The sequence below is a fragment of the Solanum stenotomum genome, chromosome 3, assembly GCF_019186545.1.
Source record: "Solanum stenotomum isolate F172 chromosome 3, ASM1918654v1, whole genome shotgun sequence".
In the NCBI taxonomy this organism is placed as follows: domain Eukaryota; kingdom Viridiplantae; phylum Streptophyta; class Magnoliopsida; order Solanales; family Solanaceae; genus Solanum; species Solanum stenotomum.
Window position 1 is genome coordinate 3,312,200 of NC_064284.1, and position 19,239 is coordinate 3,331,438.

Genomic DNA, 19,239 nt, shown 5'->3' on the forward strand with positions numbered 1-19,239 from the left:
TTTTCATTAAAAAAAAAAAAAAACTTTACAATTTTGTTGAAATTAACAATATTTTGATTAAGGAATCAAAACTACTGAAATATTTTTTTTTTGAGGAACTATTTTAAGCTTATACAAACATGAATTATTTTTGTTAATTATATCTCTAAAGCATTAAACTAAAAAGATCAAAATATTTACAATCATATACTCAATATAATCTCACAAGTGAGATATAAAAAATAGACATTATCAAAGATAGAAAAGTTGTTTTAGAAATATGCTCAATTTGAGTGTATTAAATCAAAATAATTATAAAAAAAAATGAAATAAAAACACATGAAAATTGATAAGAAAAGCAATATAAATTTATTCAAGAAAAAAATAATAATAAAATAATATAATAACCAACAACTAACAAGTATTAAGATAAGAAAAGAAGGAAAGGGTTGTGATTTCACAAAAACTGATACGTGTCTATTTTCCATATGTGTGAAGGACTTGAATCTTGATCGACTGTTTATAGTACCAACCACTCATTTAATTTTATTTCTTATTTAGCAGTTAGTACTATATATAAATTTTCAGGTGAAAAAAAAAAGAGAACAAATTTGTGATAGACTATAAAATCAGAGATCAGTGGTAGTAGTAGTAGTGTTGTGCGTGTGTGGTGGGAGGTGAGAGAGATATTGAGAGAGAGGAGTTATGGTCATGGAGACTGCTATTTGTGGCCGAGTTGCTCTTTCTCCTCATCAAATCTTCCAACCTAAACCTGGTAAACCCATCTTCCTCTCTCTATTCCTCTGTATTGTATAAGTTAATTGATTGATTCTTGAATCCTTATTGTTGTTTCACCAAGAATTGCTTGTTCTTTTGAGAGGTTGTGGCTATTTAACTGCAATAGTTTGCTTTCTTGAATGTTTCTATTTGAAATTTATGGATTATTCTTGCTTGCCTGAGATGGGGTTCGTTAATTCTTGGCTTTCAATTTCTCTTACGTGCATTTAGAGTGAAAAACAGAGAAAAAGTTACCGTCATTGATCTGGATTTGAAAACCCTGATGTCTAGTGATTACCCCAAACTAAGAGCGACCAGAAACACAATACAGGAAAAAGAGTATCAATTGAGGGCTCTGTGTGTGTGTGGGGGGGGGTGGGGGAGCGGGGGTTGGTGTAGAGATAAGGTTCTTTATGCTATTTTCACACTCGAGGGTCTATCAGAAACAAACTCTCCACCTCCACCTTCACAAGGTAGGGGTAAGGCTGCATAACACCACCCTACCTAGACCCTACTTGTGGGATTACACTGGATGTGTTGTTCTTCTTCTTCTTCCTGTAACATTCATAATAGCTTAAAGTAAGAGTAAAATTGAACATTGAACTTTTACTGGGCAGAAATGGGCTGTTTTCTTCACTGAAAAGGACCAAAATTTGTGAGAGAACTATGAGAGTCCAAGTTGAAGAGATGATTGCCTATCTGCATCTTTGGCTGGTCGACCAGTCATGGTTACCTAGTCATTAGTATTTTGTGAACTGGTGATCATTCTTCCATTTGAAACCAGTAAAGTTTCGAAGTTGGTCCATGAGAAATGTAATGGTTTCGAGATATCATGGATTTAATGAATATTAGCAGTGTTGTGCGTGTGTGGTAGGAGGTAAGAGAAATTTATAGAGAGAGAGAGGAGGTATGGTCATGGAGACTGCCATTTGTGGCCGAGTCGCACTTTCTCCCCATCAAATCTTCCAACCAAAACCTGGTAAACCCATCTTTCTCTCTATTGGATATGTTAACTGTTAATCTTTATTGTTGTTTCACCAAGAATTGCTTGTTCTTTTGAGAGATTGTGGCTATTTAATGGGAATAGTTTGCTTTCTTGAATGTTTCTGTGTGAAATTTATGTACTCCCTCTTTTTAAGAAAGAATGTCCCAATTTCATTTTTAGTATGTTTCAAAAGGAATGACCCCTTTCCTTTTTTGGCAACAATTTAACTTTGACTTTCCACGTGGCATGTTTAAAGCCACAAGATAAAAGGGTATTTTGGTACATTTGACATAACTTTAATTTAGAACCACAAGATTAAAAAGTCTTCTTTCTTTTCTTAAACTCCGTTCCATGTCAAATTAGGTCATTCTTTTTGAAACTGAGGGAGTATTATCCTTGCTTGCCTGAGATGGGGTTCATGAATTCTTGGCTTTCAATATCTCTTATGTGCATTTAGAGTGAAAAACAGAGAAAAAGTTACGGTCTTTGAAAACCCTGATGTCTAGTGATTACCCCAAAGTAATAGCGATCATACACACAATACACGAAAAAGAGTGTCAATTGGAGGTTGTGTGTGTGTTGGGGTGGGTGGGGGCTGTAGAGACAAGGCTCTTTACGCTATTCTTCCATTTGAAACATTCAAGGGTCTATCGGAAACAACTTCTATACCTTCACAAGATAGGAGTAAGGCATCATACATGCCACCCTACTTAGACTCCACTTGTGGAATTGCACTGCGTATGTTGTTCTTGAAACATTCACAATAACTTAAAGTAAAGAGTAAAATTGAACTTTGAACTTTTACTGGGGCAGAAATGGGGGTGTTTTCTTCACTGAAAAGGACCGAAATTTGTGAGAGAACTATGAGAGTCCAAGTTGAAGAGATGATTGGTTATCTGCATCTTTGGCTGGTCGACCAAATCACGTTACCTAGTCATTAGTATTCTTAGAAACTGTTGATCGTTCTTCCATTCAAAACTAGTTAAGTTTCGAAGTTGATCCAAGAGAGATGTATTGGTTTCGAGATATCATGGATTTAATGAATACTATTTACTAGAGCATTAATTGAAACACGTTTATGTAATTTTGAATCTGAGCCTGTCAACGCACTTAGTAGTAGATAAAAACCTTTCTAATTCGGTCACTGAGAAGTCAGACGACTCTTCAGTAACCCAGAGTGATTACTCTGTATCGAATGTATATATAACTAGAATATGTGTACATAAGTTGGAGAATTCATGAACTGCCACTGTATTCTTCATGAATTTTGACTCACGTATGTTTGTAACTTGGTATAAGATTGAATTGTCGGCTTATGTGATACAGGAGATAAGAAACCTCGCCAAAAACAATGGACAAATCGGAATGCTTTAATGGCAATGTCTATAGCAGGATCAGGCAAAGGTGGTGGGTTGTTGGAGAAGCCTGTTATAGAGAAAACAACTCCTGGGCGTGAATCTGAGTTTGACTTGAGGTATGGATTCCTCAATTGTGAAGTATGTGTTGTTTCAACTAACTCAGGTTCTAAAGGCTTTACTGTTCTTTCACGAGTCTGAAACTTTTTGATTCTGCTCTTGCACGTTTACGTGTCTCCGCCAAGTGACATCTCAACTACTTCCAAAATTAAGAGTACTTTGTCTATTCTTTTCTGTTTCTTATCTGTGAAAAGTAGAGTTGATTGGAATCATCCTCATACGTAGACAGCTAATAGATTGGTGGATCATAATAATAACATATTATCTACCTCTGAGGTAGAGATATGGTTTGCATACACTCTACCCTCCCTAGAACCCAGTTTGTGGTACTACACTGGGTATGTTGTTGTCATAAGAATAATATAGAGTTAGACATAGAATTGAAGTTAAAGTAATACCAAGTCCAATCATGTCAACGTCAGATCATTGCCTTCTCTTTGTAGACCCTTTTCCAAAGTGAATAGGAAGATAATTTATTCTTTCTTCTGTATGTGCGGTTGATAAAAGGAAGCACCCAATATCCATATATACAACTACACGTAATTTTTCATTCTTCAGTTGCTATATTTCTTGTTTGGTGGACCTGTTACTGTTCCTTTTCCTGGACTATATTTTCCGTAGTGAAAGAAAAGTAGAAACTACCCTGAAATACTCTCTACTGATGTGGTTACTGGGCAGTTATTTGTCAATTGAACGAGGTCATTCCATCCTGTCTTTCCAAATCCAGAATAAGTCTTTTAATGCTTCATTCTCCTACACTGTACTTTGTCGTTGCAAACTGGCTTACTGTCAAACTCCAACCACTGCGCCATCCAGATTCCAGCCTCATCTATACTAAACTATTTAATCACTTGTTCTTCTACCTTACACAGAGACAACCTAATAATTCCGAAGTCCCAATTTCCACTGGGAGAAAACCACAGCTCAGGTGATACCATTCATGACTCCAATCAACAGAATCCTTATGTTTTCAAATGGAGAAATGAATTTCCAACTCCCTCCGCTAAATTCCATGGTGTACCTGCTACCTCCCACCAACATAGGTATAGGATAACGGTGTCCACAAAGGCTTGGACTGATTGTAAGAAATTACCTAGTTTTTTTTGTTGCTGGTGCAATTTGATCCTGAGACCTCATGGCTATCAACTCACTTCATTGGCCACTAGACCTCATCCGTGGGTGCATATTACTGGATTTTTGTTTAGGTGATGTATAAGTACTTTGTACAACACTACTAAGGTGGAAAATGGGAAATGATAGAGGAGAACAAAAATTGGCAGCAATTAAAGGGTATAGGTGGATAGCAGGAACAGAGCAAGGGTGTTCAAATAATGTTGATTCTTGTAAAGATTGAGGAAAAGGGCAATCTATCTAGGATCATAAACCTGAAGTATTTTCTTTAGGGAGCACCCGAGAATTTTCTTTAGGCAAAATATATCTCACCCTAAGAAGAGAGGTGATGTTTATTTGTTTACTTAGTCATGGATAAGATAGGCAAGAGTTGACTATTGATCACGCCCCAAAGTAGACCAGAAAGTTTCCTTTTGATGAGCTGCCTATCAAGAAAACTGCCTGTGGATAACTGCTAATATTCCTTTACTTTCTGGGTTTCTGCTGAAAATGATACAAGTTGTGAGGTTGAAATGCAACAGTTAATAAACTTTCTATAAAGAACAAATGCAATGACTAATACTCTACTGTCACAAGTCACAACTGTTGTCTTCCTTTTCCAGAAAATCAAGGAAAATGTCCCCACCCTAATGCAATGACTAATACTCTACTATCACAACTTGTGTCTTCCTTTTTTAGAAAATCAAGGAAAATGTCCCCACCCTATCGTGTGATGCTGCACAATGACAATTTCAACAAGAGGGAATATGTTGTTCAAGTACTCATGAAGGTTATACCAGGGATGACGGTCGACAATGCTGTTAATATCATGCAAGAGGCACATCACAATGGTCTGGCAGTGGTGATAATTTGTGCTCAAGCTGATGCAGAAGAACATTGCACACAGTTAAGAGGCAATGGTTTGCTGAGCTCCATCGAGCCTGCCAGTGGAGGTTGTTAAAGAAAATGAACCCGATGGGTGAATTCTTCAGAAGAAGCAGCCTAACCCCGCATAGATATTGTACATAAATGTTGAGAATGGCATAGTACCTCGTTGCCTCCAGTCTGTTGAGCTCGAAGTCGAACATATTACTGTAAACAATGTCAGCACCAGAGACTGCTGAGTTTGTTATACTAGAAATGTATCAATCAAATCAACTATGCCTCAATTCGAAGTAGTATGGTCAATCCCAAATATGAATCGACTATTTCTATTATGTTCTATCCAAGTCAAATCATTTTTGCCTTTACTAAATAATTTGCCTTTTTATGGCAAATGAGAGGTTCTCGTAATTGCGCACACTTATTCCAGCATAGATAAGTTGTTCTATGGTTTTACATTGGTTTATTTAAATACATAATCTAATTTTAATTTTCTTTAATATTTAATCATGTAACTAATACTTATTAAACTTATTTTAGCATGATTTAGTGCTTTTAAATTATGATCATTTTCATTATGACTAATTTGCAATATTTGTTTTACGCGATTTCATTATTATTATTTTTTTGTTGGATATTTTAGTATCATTACTCATATAATATTTTGTGTTATTTTCTTAAGAAACACCTTGGATAGTTGTATTTTGGTAGAACTAAAGAAATATTTGAAGTACAAGTAAATTATACTTTACCGGAAAAACCTGAAAAAACCCAAAAATTCGAAAAATCCCGAAGTTGAAGAACCCAAGTTTTATTGGTTTGGCTTGGTTTATAGATTTAAAAATCCGACACAAATGATTTTGTTTGATATTTGAAAAATCTGAACCAACCCGGCCATGTGCACCCCTAGTAACCATCATAGGCATCTCTCTAGTGTCTCACCTTTCCTTCTTGTTAGTACTGGAAATCTAGCTCATTTTGAGGTAGAGATCTTAGAATCCTACACGATTCAACATGAGTATGCAATCGCTATGGAAAGTCTCATGTGTGATACATAATGCTCAAGATCAGACATAATATGTGTTGTTAATCAATTAACAATTGGAGTATTGCTCATTGAAAAGTGATTGGTCCAGTTCTTGGATTTCTTTTAATGAGACTAATGATTTGAGTCCTCAATACTCAAAATTGTCAGCAATTTTTGGCCATAAATATTGCAACCATTTTTCGAAATAAGTTTGTTTAGCTTTGGGAAAAAAAATAGGCAAAATATCCAAANAAAAAAAAAAAAAAAAAAAAAAAAAAAAAGAAAAAAAAAAGGGCACTTGTTTTGGGCTAAAATATATTTGTTTAGTTCTTTCAAAATTACAAAACTTACCCAAATTTTTTATATTTTATTTATAAGGCTCATCTATTTATGACTCAAACTAATTCTATCTACCCTTTCCCTCGTTAAACTCACTCTTGAAATTGATTATAGGCGTAGTACATAAATTAATTAATACACACAGCATACTATGATTGGTTTGTTCTTGATTTGGATTAAATAAAGGATTCCATCCGTCCAACTATGTTGTCTACTATATTAAAAAAAAGAAATAGTTGTCTAATAATACTTATCTAATTTAGAAAATCAAAAGATAATTTACTTTTTGTGTCTATTTTATCCTTACTATTAAATATTATTTATCATTAACACATTTTTCAAAGAGATTTAAGATTAAAAGATGGGATACTTTTCGAATCTGCCATAAGGGAAAACGCGGATGAAATAAGAACACTTTAAGATTTATCTACTCTAGCATTAAATTTAATAAAATCAAAGAATAATATAGTAATATTACCCCTATTATTTATTATTTTTTAAGGGGTGTGTCAAGTCAATAGTGAGCAACTATTGTTGAACAGAGGGAGTAGGAAGTTTCCTCAATTACAAAAAAATTGGATTTTTCATTGCTCTTGGATACATTCCTTGGTTGTCCAATACATTGCAAATGATACATTACTTAAGGAGAGGGATGTATCCGAGAGAGAAAATAGATATGTATCCGAGAAGGGATAGGAATGTATCCAAAATATTGATAGAGATTTACCCAACAAAGGATTTTTATAATTTTTCTAAATAATAGAGAATTTTAGAGATTATGATATCTTAAAATAGTTGTTGAGTAGGGTGGCTAAATAAATGTCCTTGATGTTGTTACTGTAGAAAAACACTAACCGTAAATATTATACCCATACGCTGATCATGTATATTATCATTTATATGTTCATATATGTATATTTATTATACTAATACTTAAATAAAAAATACAAAATCTATACAACTTGCTCATTAATATTTTGTAAATTAAACCACCTAAAAAGATTAAACTGTAATTATGTCTAAAATAATGTCGAGCATTAATTATTGGGAAGTTCAAGTATTGATTGCTTGAACTACCCACGGTAACCAAGTAGTAATTAATTTTACTATAGCCATCTTCAATTATGGATGGGGTGTAGCCTTGTAATTAATTTGACAACTACATTTGCAAGTGGAAAGAAATGGAAAAAATCAATCCAACACCAAACACTCTACCTCAAAATTTAATTTAAAGGGGAAAAGGTAAGAAGAATTTTTTATTGAAGTCAACAAACAACCTATGTGAATACAAAGATTTTTAAGATAGAGTTAGAAAGAGAGCCCATGTTCCATGTAAAACTATTTTTTGTTTCGATGTTCTTTTTATAAAAAAAGAACTCTAATTTTTTTTTCTTAATATATAAGATGTGAGGAATATATACGTAATATATATTTTTTCTAATTTTTTTAATGGTGATCGGTTCTTTTTCTTCACGAATATTGATATTTAAAACGATGAATTTGAATTTGTTTAAGTTAATGAGTGACATCATTTATTCAAGCGGCAAAACTATTTTTTTTTTTTGGATTAAAACGTATGTGAGGATATGATGAACTTATGAATGGGTCATCGTGCATCTTGCACCTATGAATTTATTTTTTATTTTTTTAAAACTTGTCTGATTATTTATAAAACGCTTAACTATAAAATTGACCTTTTAAAATATACTTGTTTTACATACGATAATATAAGATAACATTTGTTTCAAACTCTTTGATTGTAAAAGAAGGGAAAATAAAAATGAGAAGGAAAGACTTGATTTGAGGCAAGGATTTTTTTCTCTCAAAAAGGAATTGGATTATCACTATCTTCCACGTAAATACTTCATTCGACGTCATTTGATTTGACATAGAGCTTTCTTCGCCTCAATTTATGTGATATCATTTCACTTAACACAAATTTTAAGAAAGAAAAAGAACTTATGAAATTTATAATTTAAAATAAATCTTAAACATCTACCTGTGTGACTATAATTATTTAATTATAAATAAAAATAAATATTTTTTTAAAAGTTAATTTTTAACTATAAAAAATAATATTATTTTAAAGTCTTTTTTAAAAAAAAATAAAAGTATCACATAAATTGATTGACTTTAGAATGTGTTCCTAGCCATCAAACAAGTGAGGACAATTGTTGCATGCTCGCTTTTATCTTTCAAGTAATCTCCTTGTACGGATGATTTGGCCGATAATTTGACAGAAAACTACGTATGAAAGTCGACAACAAAATTGATATGTTTATCAAAATTTCAAAAGATCTTCTTTGTGAACTTATCTTTAAGTTTTAGAAACTATTTGATTTGACTATGGTTGGACCACAATTAGCAAATAATTGCTAGAGGAATAGGAAAAAAAGGGAGATAAAGTGTGGCATGAGTAGAAACTAGAAAGGAAAAGATTATCAAGGACAAAAATGATACACACTAGAAAGAAGAGAGGAAAAAACAATAATTAATTAATTAATTGATGGTGACAACATCACCTCTTATTTTATAGTAGTAGTGATAATAGAACAAAGAGAAATCTAGTCTACCAACAAGATTGTGGTGACTATAGTTAAAAGATTTCTCAATTTCTCAATCAAATATTTTGAATTTAAACATGACAAAAATTCTGTTAAAAATCACAAAAGTTAGTTCTGTTAAAAAACACAAAAGTTAGTTTGAAAGGTGGTCATCTATATGAATGATTTGAGATCGAGCACTCCTTAATGCATTCTGAACCAGCTTATTGGATAAAGCTTGTCTAGTGCATTTTACATGTTTTGTGTTATTTGTAAATTATTATATTGTGGGGGTTAGTGCTCACCGTAAAAGCAAAGACTATAACAATGGTAAGTTATCCTAAAATTTTCATTAACAACTTCAAATTAGTCAATACTTTCGTAGTTCATACTAATGCGAAATTACGTGAAGAATTTAATATAAATATCAAACACGGAACGACCACCCGAAATAGAAAAACAGAGAGGGAGAGCAGGTATCAAGCTTCTTTCTCTGTTTTAAATGCTTTTGTATGGATTCAACAAGTCTGACGTGAGCCCCCTCCCTTCCTTTTATTTCCCCTCATCTTTAGGCTTTTCCCTTCTCTACATATATTCACTTCTTCACTTTCTTTTCTTCTCCATTCCTTTTCTTTTCATATTTCAATTTTCATAAAAAAAAATGGCCCAATTTTGCTTATTTCTTCTTTTTATCTATCTTGTTTCTGTCCCATGTGTTCTCTCTCGTTCTTTGTCATCTTCTTCACATCCTCACACCCAAATCTTCGATGTTGCAGCATCCATTGAGAAAACTGTTCAAGTTCTCACTCCTGCTACACAAAATTTTCAACAAGAAGCAATTAAGAATACCCATTTTAATTCTTCTTCAATATCTGTTTCAATTTATCCTCGTTCAGCTCTTGTTAAGCCCCGCCATAAAGATTATGCAGCTCTCACTCTCTCTCGACTCGAACGTGATTCGGCCCGAGTTTCTTCACTCACCAAGAAGCTCCAGCTCGCGTTGAACAACTTTAATCACTCGGATCTCAAGCCGGTGGAGACCATGGTGCAGCCTGAGGACCTTCAGATTCCTATTACCTCTGGAGTTAGTCAGGGTAGCGGTGAGTACTTTACCCGGCTCGGCTTGGGTCAACCGGTTAAGGAGTATTACATGGTGCTTGACACTGGCAGTGACATCACTTGGGTTCAATGTGAGCCGTGCTCTGATTGTTATCAGCAGTCGGATCCAATTTTTAGCCCGTCGAGTTCTTCTACATACAGTCGGCTCTCTTGCGATGCAGCTCAGTGCTCGGCACTTGAGGTTTCGGCTTGTGCTAATAGTCAATCGTGTCTCTACCAGGTCTCTTATGGAGACGGCTCGTTCACTGTTGGAGAGTTTGCAACTGAAACGGTGTCGTTTGGGAAATCTGGTTCGTTCTCTGAAGTTGCTATAGGTTGTGGCCATGATAACGAAGGGCTATTCGTCGGTGCCGCTGGCTTGATTGCTCTAGGCGGCGGCTCTTTATCTCTACCAACTCAAATCAAAGCGTCTTCGTTTTCCTACTGTTTCGTAGACCGTGACTCTGCTTCATCCTCAACGCTGGATTTCAATTCGGCCCGACCCAGTGACTCCGTAATAGCACCGTTACTCCGTAACTCGAGAAGGAGCACTTTCTTCTACGTCGGACTCACCGGAATCAGCGTCGGTGGGCAGATGCTGTCGATTCCGGCGTCGGTGTTTCAGGTGGACGGAAGTGGTAGCGGAGGAATAATTGTGGATTCCGGAACGGCGGTGACTCGGTTAAAGAGCACTGCTTACAATACTCTACGTGACTCGTTCGTGAAGTACACTCAGCATTTACCTTCCGCCGGGCAGTTCGCACTGTTTGACACTTGCTACGACTTGTCGTCGATGACAAGAGCGAGTGTTCCGACGTTGGCGTTTCATTTCTCCGGCGGCAAAACACTGCCATTGCACCCGAAGAATTACCTAATTCCGGTGGATTCGTCGGGAAAATTCTGCTTGGCTTTTGCTCCGACGGATGGGTCGCTATCAATTATTGGAAACATACAGCAGCAAGGGACACGTGTCAGTTATGACCTGGCCAACAATCTTGTTGGATTTAGCCCCGACAAATGTTGAGTAGGAAATAGTAAAACACAAATTGCATCTCCATTCTCCAGTAACTGCTTTTACCAATATTAATTATTATTGTAAAAATATTAAAAGCAGTATACTTTGTTGGAAGAGGAAAAAAAAAAAAACAAATAAAGGGTAGGTGATGGATAATGAAGTTATATTAATTATGGATGGTTTTTAAATGTTTTTTTAAATTATGAATGTAATGGGTGTAGTTTTTAATTACTCACAGGAAATTTGTAAGGTGAGAGATTGAAATGTAGTTGGAAATTAAATGATTGTACGACTGTAATTATTAATTAATACTGTATAAGGTTGGAAGGGAAGATGAGAATGGTCCAATGTGAGTTTGTTAAATAACTCTAGAAAGTGCTATTGACTGGTGAGAGCCTCATAAATACCGTACCCAACTTCTACTACCAACTTTAAATGGAGTATCTATTGTTACACATTATGGATAGCAAGTACTTGAATTTGTGCCGCATACGCCATCACGAGGATTTTTTCATATACATAATTAGAACTTTGAGATTTTTGATTAATAGAGAAGTGATCACATCCACGGCACCATGTCGAGTTTTAACTTTTGTATATGGACAACATGAGACCACTTGGGTGAGCATTTTGGAATAAAATATTTTTTTTAGATTGTGCATGAAATTCTGGGGAAGTGCATCAGCATTTTACGTCAGAGTCAAATTAAACAAGCTAAGTTTTGTGATCAGTCATGAGGTGGTCTCTTCCCAGTTCCCATTGCAGTCTGTCTGGTTTTTGACTTGTTTTTTTCTGTGTAAATGGGAGAAAGAGTGACGAAACATTGACACAGGCCATGAGTTCTTAGCGTTACCCCAACAATTCCAATGCCAACTTTTGAACTATTTTTGGTCCATATGTCACATAATGCTCAAAACTGCCTTTTATCCTATAGCTTTGTGTTGCACTTAATCAGTGTATTAGTGACAAATTCAGAATTTTAAATATTAATCTTTTTGTTTCTATTTGTTTGTCTTTCAATTTTATTTCGTCTAAAAACAAATGTCTCTTTCTCTTTTTTTTTTTTGCAACTCTTTCTATAACTTCAAACTTTCCACGTAAAATGTGTGTTTAAGAGCACAAGACTAATGAACATTTTGATATATTCTAGGTATGCTTAATTTAAACAGAGATTTGAAACATATGTTCAAAGCTATCTATACTATTTCTTTTAAGACACATAGTATATGGTTAGACTCCAAACTATTGGGTTCTGTTGAGTACTCAAGATCCCAATTGTAGAATTCCCACTATACAGAACGTATATTATTTATAGTCGGCCGTTTTTGACCACTCGGCCACTCTTCCCTACTGTTCGAGTGATATTACTAGCACTGCAAGTTTTGAGTGATCCACTTCAACTACTATATTATGGATATGTTCAGGATTTTACATTGGTGTATACATGAAAAAAGAAAAAAAAATGATAATAATAATAACCAAGGCAGATGGTCAGATTCTGCCACCAGTGAGTTGAGTGACTAAGAAATTGATTTTTTAACACAAGATCACTAATTAAGTCATTAATAAAATGACAAATTGGTCTTATTGAAGTTGAAGGAAGGTGGCTTAAGGGAGTTCACATGCTTGAGATTATTATAAAAATATAGGATATATACAAGAAGAATCTCCATTGGAGGAGACAACGTGTGGATATTGTCACTTAAGAAGTAGGCCATACCTGCCTTTAGTAGTGGGATCAGATACTATAAATGACTTGAACTCGGTCGGTAGCCTTTTAATTTTGATGTCTTAATCTGCTTTAGCTTTATATGCCCATGTTCAATCACAACTTGACATGTATCCCCAACATTAGTTGGCACAGATTAGGACATGAAGAGTCTAGTTGAGATAGGATTAAATTTGATATAGAGAAAATTATACTCCTGATCAAAAATTATTTTCCATATATACATGTTATATATATTAAATATTTTTAGCAAAATTTCTGACACATTGATGAAGGACACCTTGCATGGGAATCAATCCTAGGATGATATTTGTAGTTCCCAAAACAAATTGATGGACCCAAAACAAGCCTCACGGCTCACACAATATTCATAGGTTTTATGTGTCACAAAATAAAGTTGCTCGTGAGTGGATCATATTAACTCAGTCCACCATAGCGTAATTTGAAGTTTTGCTCAAAATTTTTAAAATGAAGACAACTTGATATACCACTAATCGAGTAAATATTATTTGCATTGTACCGTACAATTTGTACGTGTATATAAGTTAAAAGTGTAGGGACATCATATAAGAATCTACTGCGCTCATGTTCTTTGGCTCACAGAGCTAATAGTCACTTACCATTCTTTGGCTGCTTGTGGTTTATCAGTTAGTCATATTAGTTGGTACAATTCCTTTTTCATTTCTTTATCAAAACGTTCAATTCCCAAATTATTTGTATCGGTAGAAATACCGTCTTTATAATTGGACAAATCAAGAGAAGACACATCATAATCAAAGTTCAATTAAATCTAGTTCAGTAAAGGTAACATCGAACATGTCATTAGATCATAAAGGGTAAGACTAGGGATCCAGAACAATGATGCAACTCCGCAACAACCAGATGATGAACATATTAGTGACAAGTCAAGATAAGCGTCAACAACAATAATACATTTTGAAAGAATCTAAGATTCATCCCAACTCAATCGTGTAACACAAAAGACGTTACTTAGGATTGTGTTCAAAATTCATCCCTTTCTCCTTACTTGTAGCACATCTAATTTTCATCACACACTGTACACACGCACTCAACCTCGTATATGTTCGGTGGAAGCACCAGATTCCAACTGGTTGCCATTCCCAATTTCCCATCTTCCTCTTACTTTGTTTTTTTTGAGTAGTCCGAATAATTTAAGTAAATAAATGAATTGCCTGTTTGTTTGTTTTTTTTGCCTGGTCAGTGGGGAAAACGAAAAATTCTCGCATAAAAGACGAGTTATTCTTTACCCATAAAAAAAAATAGGAATTTATTGTTGAGAAATGAGAACAATTCAGTGCATGCACCAATTTATATTTATTTACAATCATTAAGTAATATTAATCGACCAAACTTAAGTAATAAACCATTTATGAAATAAATGTCTTCATTATATTGTTTTGATGCATTACCGACTCATTTTCCTTCTATCTATACTTAACTACTAGTTTGGCAACTCTATACCGGCAAAATTCAATAATTTTAATTATAATTTTATATTTGTATTATTTAATCTATTCATAACTTAGCAATACCAAATTCTCAGAATAAAGAAAATCAAATCATTATAACTTACAGTTTCACTATTTTGTCATGCAAGTCAACTTTTACGAAGTTGGGGAATTAGTGGTCCGTCAAGGAAACAAGGTAGCCAACCTAATCTGGACAAAAGGTTGGCTACCTTTTTTTTGTAAATCAAAGATAGAAAAATTGTTGAGAGTGGGATCAAATCCCACTCTCAACAATTTTTCTATCTTTGATTTAAAAAAAAAAAGAAGGTAGCCAACCTTTTGTCCAGATTAGGTTCCAAGCTAATACATACCACTAATTCACTTATCCTACAAACTCCACCAGATGTAGCAAAGAAGAAACAAAAGGCAGATCAAGATGGAGTATCATCTAGTAAAATAGTAGTACGATCTATACGTAATAAGTTAGCTCGTTTTGATAACATATCTAGCTATCTATAATGTTAAAGTAAGTAACTATATATAAAATATCTCCCATTTTATTAAAATAATAATTTCTGTGTTCACATTACTTTGTGAAGCTAATAGTAACACAATATAACAATTTAAACGCACACATTAAAAGGAAACTACAAAAAAAATGCAAATTAGAATCATCAGGAAGATGAGACCCAGAAACACAAAAAGGAAAATACCTTTTCCAAAGAACACTTTGAAAAAGACACTGCTCCATTGACATATCTTTGGCAATAGTTTAAAAAGTTCTGCAGAAGTGCTGCTCATCCAACTCCTCCATTACGTGTATAATTAGGGTTTTTAGTAAGGGAGGAGAAGAGGCGGACCAAAGGACCGTAGCTAGAAAATGCACATACTACATTCATCGAGCTTTAGATGTGTGTCCGGAATCGGAATTTAGTATCCGACTGAAGTTTGATCTGAATGCGGTTCTGATGTGTGGTCGGAATCGGAATTGAGTATTCGACGGAAGTTTGATCTGAATGCGGTTGAGCATTAAAANATTAGGGTTTTTAGTAAGGGAGGAGAAGAGGCGGACCAAAGGACCGTAGCTAGAAAATGCACATACTACATTCATCGAGCTTTAGATGTGTGTCCGGAATCGGAATTTAGTATTCGACGGAAGTTTGATCTGAATGCGGTTGAGCATTAAAAAGAAAAACGCCGCTGCCGGGGATCGAACCCGGGTCACCCGCGTGACAGGCGGGAATACTTACCACTATACTACAACGACCTTTGATACAATAGCGTAGAATTTTCCTATTTCTCTTAGTGATTTGAAAAAAACCAGAGTCGCCGGTGAGTGAGCAAAAAACATTCGCCGTTGCCGGGGATCGAACCCGGGTCACCCGCGTGACAGGCGGGAATACTTACCACTATACTACAACGACTTTGTTGTGATGTTAGAGTAAAATATTGTTCATTCCTGATTCTGCTTTATGAATCGGAAAAACCAGTCGCCGGTGAGAGCATAAAAACGTACGCCGCTGCCGGGGATCGAACCCGGGTCACCCGCGTGACAGGCGGGAATACTCACCACTATACTACAACGACTTTAATTGATGCTAAAAGAAGCTTAGCATTTAATATATTGAATGAACTTCTTCAGTATGTGACTTCAAAAGTTCAGGCAGTATAGCATTGCGTGTGAAGATGAACTTACTTGTAGGCTAGTGCTTCACGATTTTTACTGCCTACTTAAGTCCTATAGGACTAAGAGGTTGGTATGTGAATGGAACCGTAGGCTCCTATGCCGGGAGCATTTCGGGGTATAGTTATTTAAGTGAAAATGAAAGATTACTGGTAATTCAACTTTAAGCCACATAACGAATAATAATTTTGAAATAAAATTTGGGGATATATGAGCTACATAATTAAAAGAACATTTATAATGAGCTAGTATATAACTAGCGTGATTGTGCTGCCTAGTTGAAATATTGAAATCCAAATGATCCTACAAAATGTTTTATGTTTATTTTAAATTCTTAACATGTAAAAATAAAAATCTCTCGTGAGATTTGCCATAAGACAATAAAAGAAAATCATTATAAGCTACATAACATTAATTGATTTTACTTTGTGTTGAGGTATCTATTCGTTTAATAAATTGACGTTTTCATTTTACAATGTGAAATGCAAATCCAAATGACACAAGCTCTTCAAGCCATTAGTAGAAGAATGCAATTACACACAAGTCAAATGCTTCAAGCCATTAGTAGAAGAATGCAATTACACACAAGTCAAGTGACTTTCGCTTAGTAAGAAATATATATACTCGAATATTTATTACAATAACATACTCAATGTAATGCCACAAGTGGCATCTAGAGAAAATGGAGTGTACACAGCCTTACCCCTACCTTGTAGAGATAAAAAGGCAGTATCTGATAGACCCTTAGCTTAAAAATCAAGTATGTGAAACAAATAAAGTAGCATATATTCCAACAATTAAATAACTAAATTGAAAAGAGACCAGAAATAGAAATGAGAATGACGAAAAAACTATCAGAGATTGTTTGAAACATGAAACATTTTCCTTAAGAAAATTACTTTCTGCATCATTTGCCAGTAAGTTTTTTTTAGTAGGATATACATCTTTGTGTGACCTATAGGTTACAAGTTCGAGTCATAGAAGCAACCACTAATACTTGCCTTAGGGTGGATTGTCTACAACACAAACCTTGGCTGCGACCCTTCTCTGGACCCCGCTAACGCGAGATGTTTTGTGCATCAGACAATCCTTCTATTGTATAATGCTTATTCTACACTATGAAAGAAAAGGAAACATGCAAAATAGCTAGTTTTACCTTTTATTTACAAGTACATTTTCTCCTAATGAGATGGTTTGGTCATGTGAAGAGACGGTGCGCAAACGCCCCAGTTATTGGAATTGGATGATCAATATGATAATTAGTCAATTGGGTTGATAGTTAGTTAGCTAGCTAATTATTCTGTATTGTATTTCATCAAGTTAGTTAGGCAGTTACATCAAGTTGGTTAGTTAGTTAGATTCTGTTATATTCTAGAAGCTTCCTAGTTATGCATATATAGCATTGTATTCATGCCATCATTTCCCAGTTGTATTGAATGAAGATTTCACTTCGTTAATTCTAACAAATCTTCCAGATTATCTTTCAATATGGTATCAAAGCTGTGAATTGAGATTCAATTCAACTGCAGTTCTTCTTCTCCGTCATTGAAGATCTTTTGTGGAAGCAGAGGACGAGATGACTACTGGAGAATTAGATGTGATTGGAAATGCGACCGTGATGCAAGCAAATACGCTTGAATCCATTGAGAAGAAATGAAATCACCCATTGTATCTTCATCCATCTGATACTGCTGCGACTGTACTGACCACAGTACAACTCACTGGTACAGAGAACTATTCTCTTTGGAGCAGATCTATGCTCATCAATCTTCGTGCAAAAAGTAAATTGGGTTTTGTGTTGGGAACATGTAAAAGGAGTGATTACAAGATGGAATTGGAGGAACAATGGGAGAAGTGCAATTGTTTTGTACTAGCATGGATCATGAACACTGTTTCGAAAGAATTGCTAAGTGGAATTATATACACTGATGATGCAGCTGAGGTGTGGAGAGATCTCAAGGATCGATTCAACAAGGTTGATGGATCTAGGATCTACCAGTTGCATAGAGAGATTTGCACAATACATTAAGGTAACTTGACTGTTTCTGGATATTATACGAAAATGAGACTGTTATGGGATGAATTTGATGCTTTTATGCCCCCACCATCATGTGACTGTGATAAATCGAGAAGTTACATAGATCATTTGGCTTACCTGAGGTTATTTGCATTTTTGATGGGACTGAGTGAAGTTTTTTGTCAAGCGAGAAGTCAGATTCTAATGATGAACCCATTGCCTAATGTTAATAAGGCATATGCCATGATAATGGCAGATGAAAGCCAAAGGGCTACTGCAGGCACTCACTCTAGCAAGGACATATTGGAATCAACAGCACTATATGCAGGGAAGGGATAACATATTCAGAGGAATGTGAGATTTCCTCAAACAAAGAAGAAGAATTGGGATCAAATCTGTGATTACAGTAAATTGCAGGGGCATGTTAAACTTGATTGTTTCAAGTTAAATGGTTACCCTCCTGATTGGAAATTCAAAAAGAAGCCACCACTTGAAAGGACTGGATCTGGATATGATCAAGGTATGACAGGACAAATGCAGGGAATGCAAAACACTGATAGGCAATATCAGGGTGCAGCAAATCAAGTATGGGTTGATCAAGTACCAGATGTGTTTGCTCCACTACATAAATCTACAGTTTCTCAGTCACAGGGATCACAAGAGGCTCCATCTATAGCAGCTCAACACACTTTTACTCCACGACAATACCAAAGGCTCTTACACATGCTGGATAAGGAAGAGGCAACATCTTCAGGAGTCAATAGTGCAAACATGGCAGGTATAACTGGTCCTATCACTAAAGCATTATTTACTGGTGTAGATAAGGACAGTTGGATAGTGGATTCAGGGGCTACTTGTCACATGACTTCTAAGCTAAATAGACTAAGTTCTATTTCCAATGACATGAGTGGTATGGATAGGAGAGTGCACTTGCCTAATGGAGAGACCACTTCAGTCACACACACTGGAAATTATACAACACATGCTGGTGATACATTAGAAAATGTATTGGTGGTTCCTGCTTTCAAATTTGATTTGCTCTCAGTAGCACAGTTGACCAGGCAAATGAATTGTTCCGTTAATTTTTTCCCTGAGTTTGTTGTCTTTCAG

General features: G+C 35.1%; 2 protein-coding genes and 3 non-coding genes across 6 annotated transcripts; 2 read left to right on the top strand and 3 right to left on the bottom strand.

The window, feature by feature from the left end:
• The first annotated feature begins 550 nt into the window (after window positions 1-550).
• LOC125858027 (ATP-dependent Clp protease adapter protein CLPS1, chloroplastic) lies at window positions 551-5,479 on the top strand. 2 transcript variants are annotated; one of them, XM_049537702.1, is made up of 3 exons: window positions 551-754; window positions 3,068-3,215; window positions 5,026-5,479. In XM_049537702.1, the coding sequence occupies exons 1-3, from the start codon at window positions 685-687 to the stop codon at window positions 5,285-5,287; spliced, it is 480 nt and encodes a 159-aa protein (XP_049393659.1). In that variant the 5' UTR covers window positions 551-684; the 3' UTR covers window positions 5,288-5,479. The 2 variants fall into 2 exon arrangements, with proteins under 2 accessions (XP_049393659.1, XP_049393660.1); XM_049537703.1 differs by lacking the exon at window positions 551-754 and adding an exon at window positions 1,596-1,735.
• A 4,094-nt stretch (window positions 5,480-9,573) lies between these two features.
• On the top strand, window positions 9,574-11,543 carry LOC125858021 (protein ASPARTIC PROTEASE IN GUARD CELL 1-like). Its single transcript, XM_049537694.1, has one exon. It carries the CDS (start codon window positions 9,779-9,781, stop codon window positions 11,237-11,239), a length of 1,461 nt encoding a protein of 486 aa, XP_049393651.1. The 5' UTR covers window positions 9,574-9,778; the 3' UTR covers window positions 11,240-11,543.
• A 4,080-nt stretch (window positions 11,544-15,623) lies between these two features.
• TRNAD-GUC (transfer RNA aspartic acid (anticodon GUC)) lies at window positions 15,624-15,695 on the bottom strand. The gene has a single exon. It is a non-coding gene; the product is annotated as a tRNA-Asp (tRNA).
• Window positions 15,696-15,780: 85 nt separating this feature from the next.
• Window positions 15,781-15,852, bottom strand: TRNAD-GUC (transfer RNA aspartic acid (anticodon GUC)). Its single transcript has one exon. It is a non-coding gene; the product is annotated as a tRNA-Asp (tRNA).
• Window positions 15,853-15,943: 91 nt separating this feature from the next.
• Window positions 15,944-16,015, bottom strand: TRNAD-GUC (transfer RNA aspartic acid (anticodon GUC)). Its single transcript has one exon. It is a non-coding gene; the product is annotated as a tRNA-Asp (tRNA).
• Window positions 16,016-19,239: the final 3,224 nt, after the last annotated feature.

What these genes read in the sequence shown, in the direction of transcription:
- LOC125858021 (XM_049537694.1), top strand. Translation starts at nt 9,779, where the DNA reads ATGGCCCAATTTTGCTTATTTCTTCTTTTTATCTATCTTGTTTCTGTC.
- LOC125858027 (XM_049537702.1), top strand. Translation starts at nt 685, where the DNA reads ATGGTCATGGAGACTGCTATTTGTGGCCGAGTTGCTCTTTCTCCTCAT. An exon ending in AATCTTCCAACCTAAACCTG is followed by an intron (nt 755 to 3,067) that starts GTAAACCCATCT and finishes TATGTGATACAG; the next exon opens with GAGATAAGAAACCTCGCCAA. An exon ending in GAATCTGAGTTTGACTTGAG is followed by an intron (nt 3,216 to 5,025) that starts GTATGGATTCCT and finishes TTCCTTTTTTAG; the next exon opens with AAAATCAAGGAAAATGTCCC.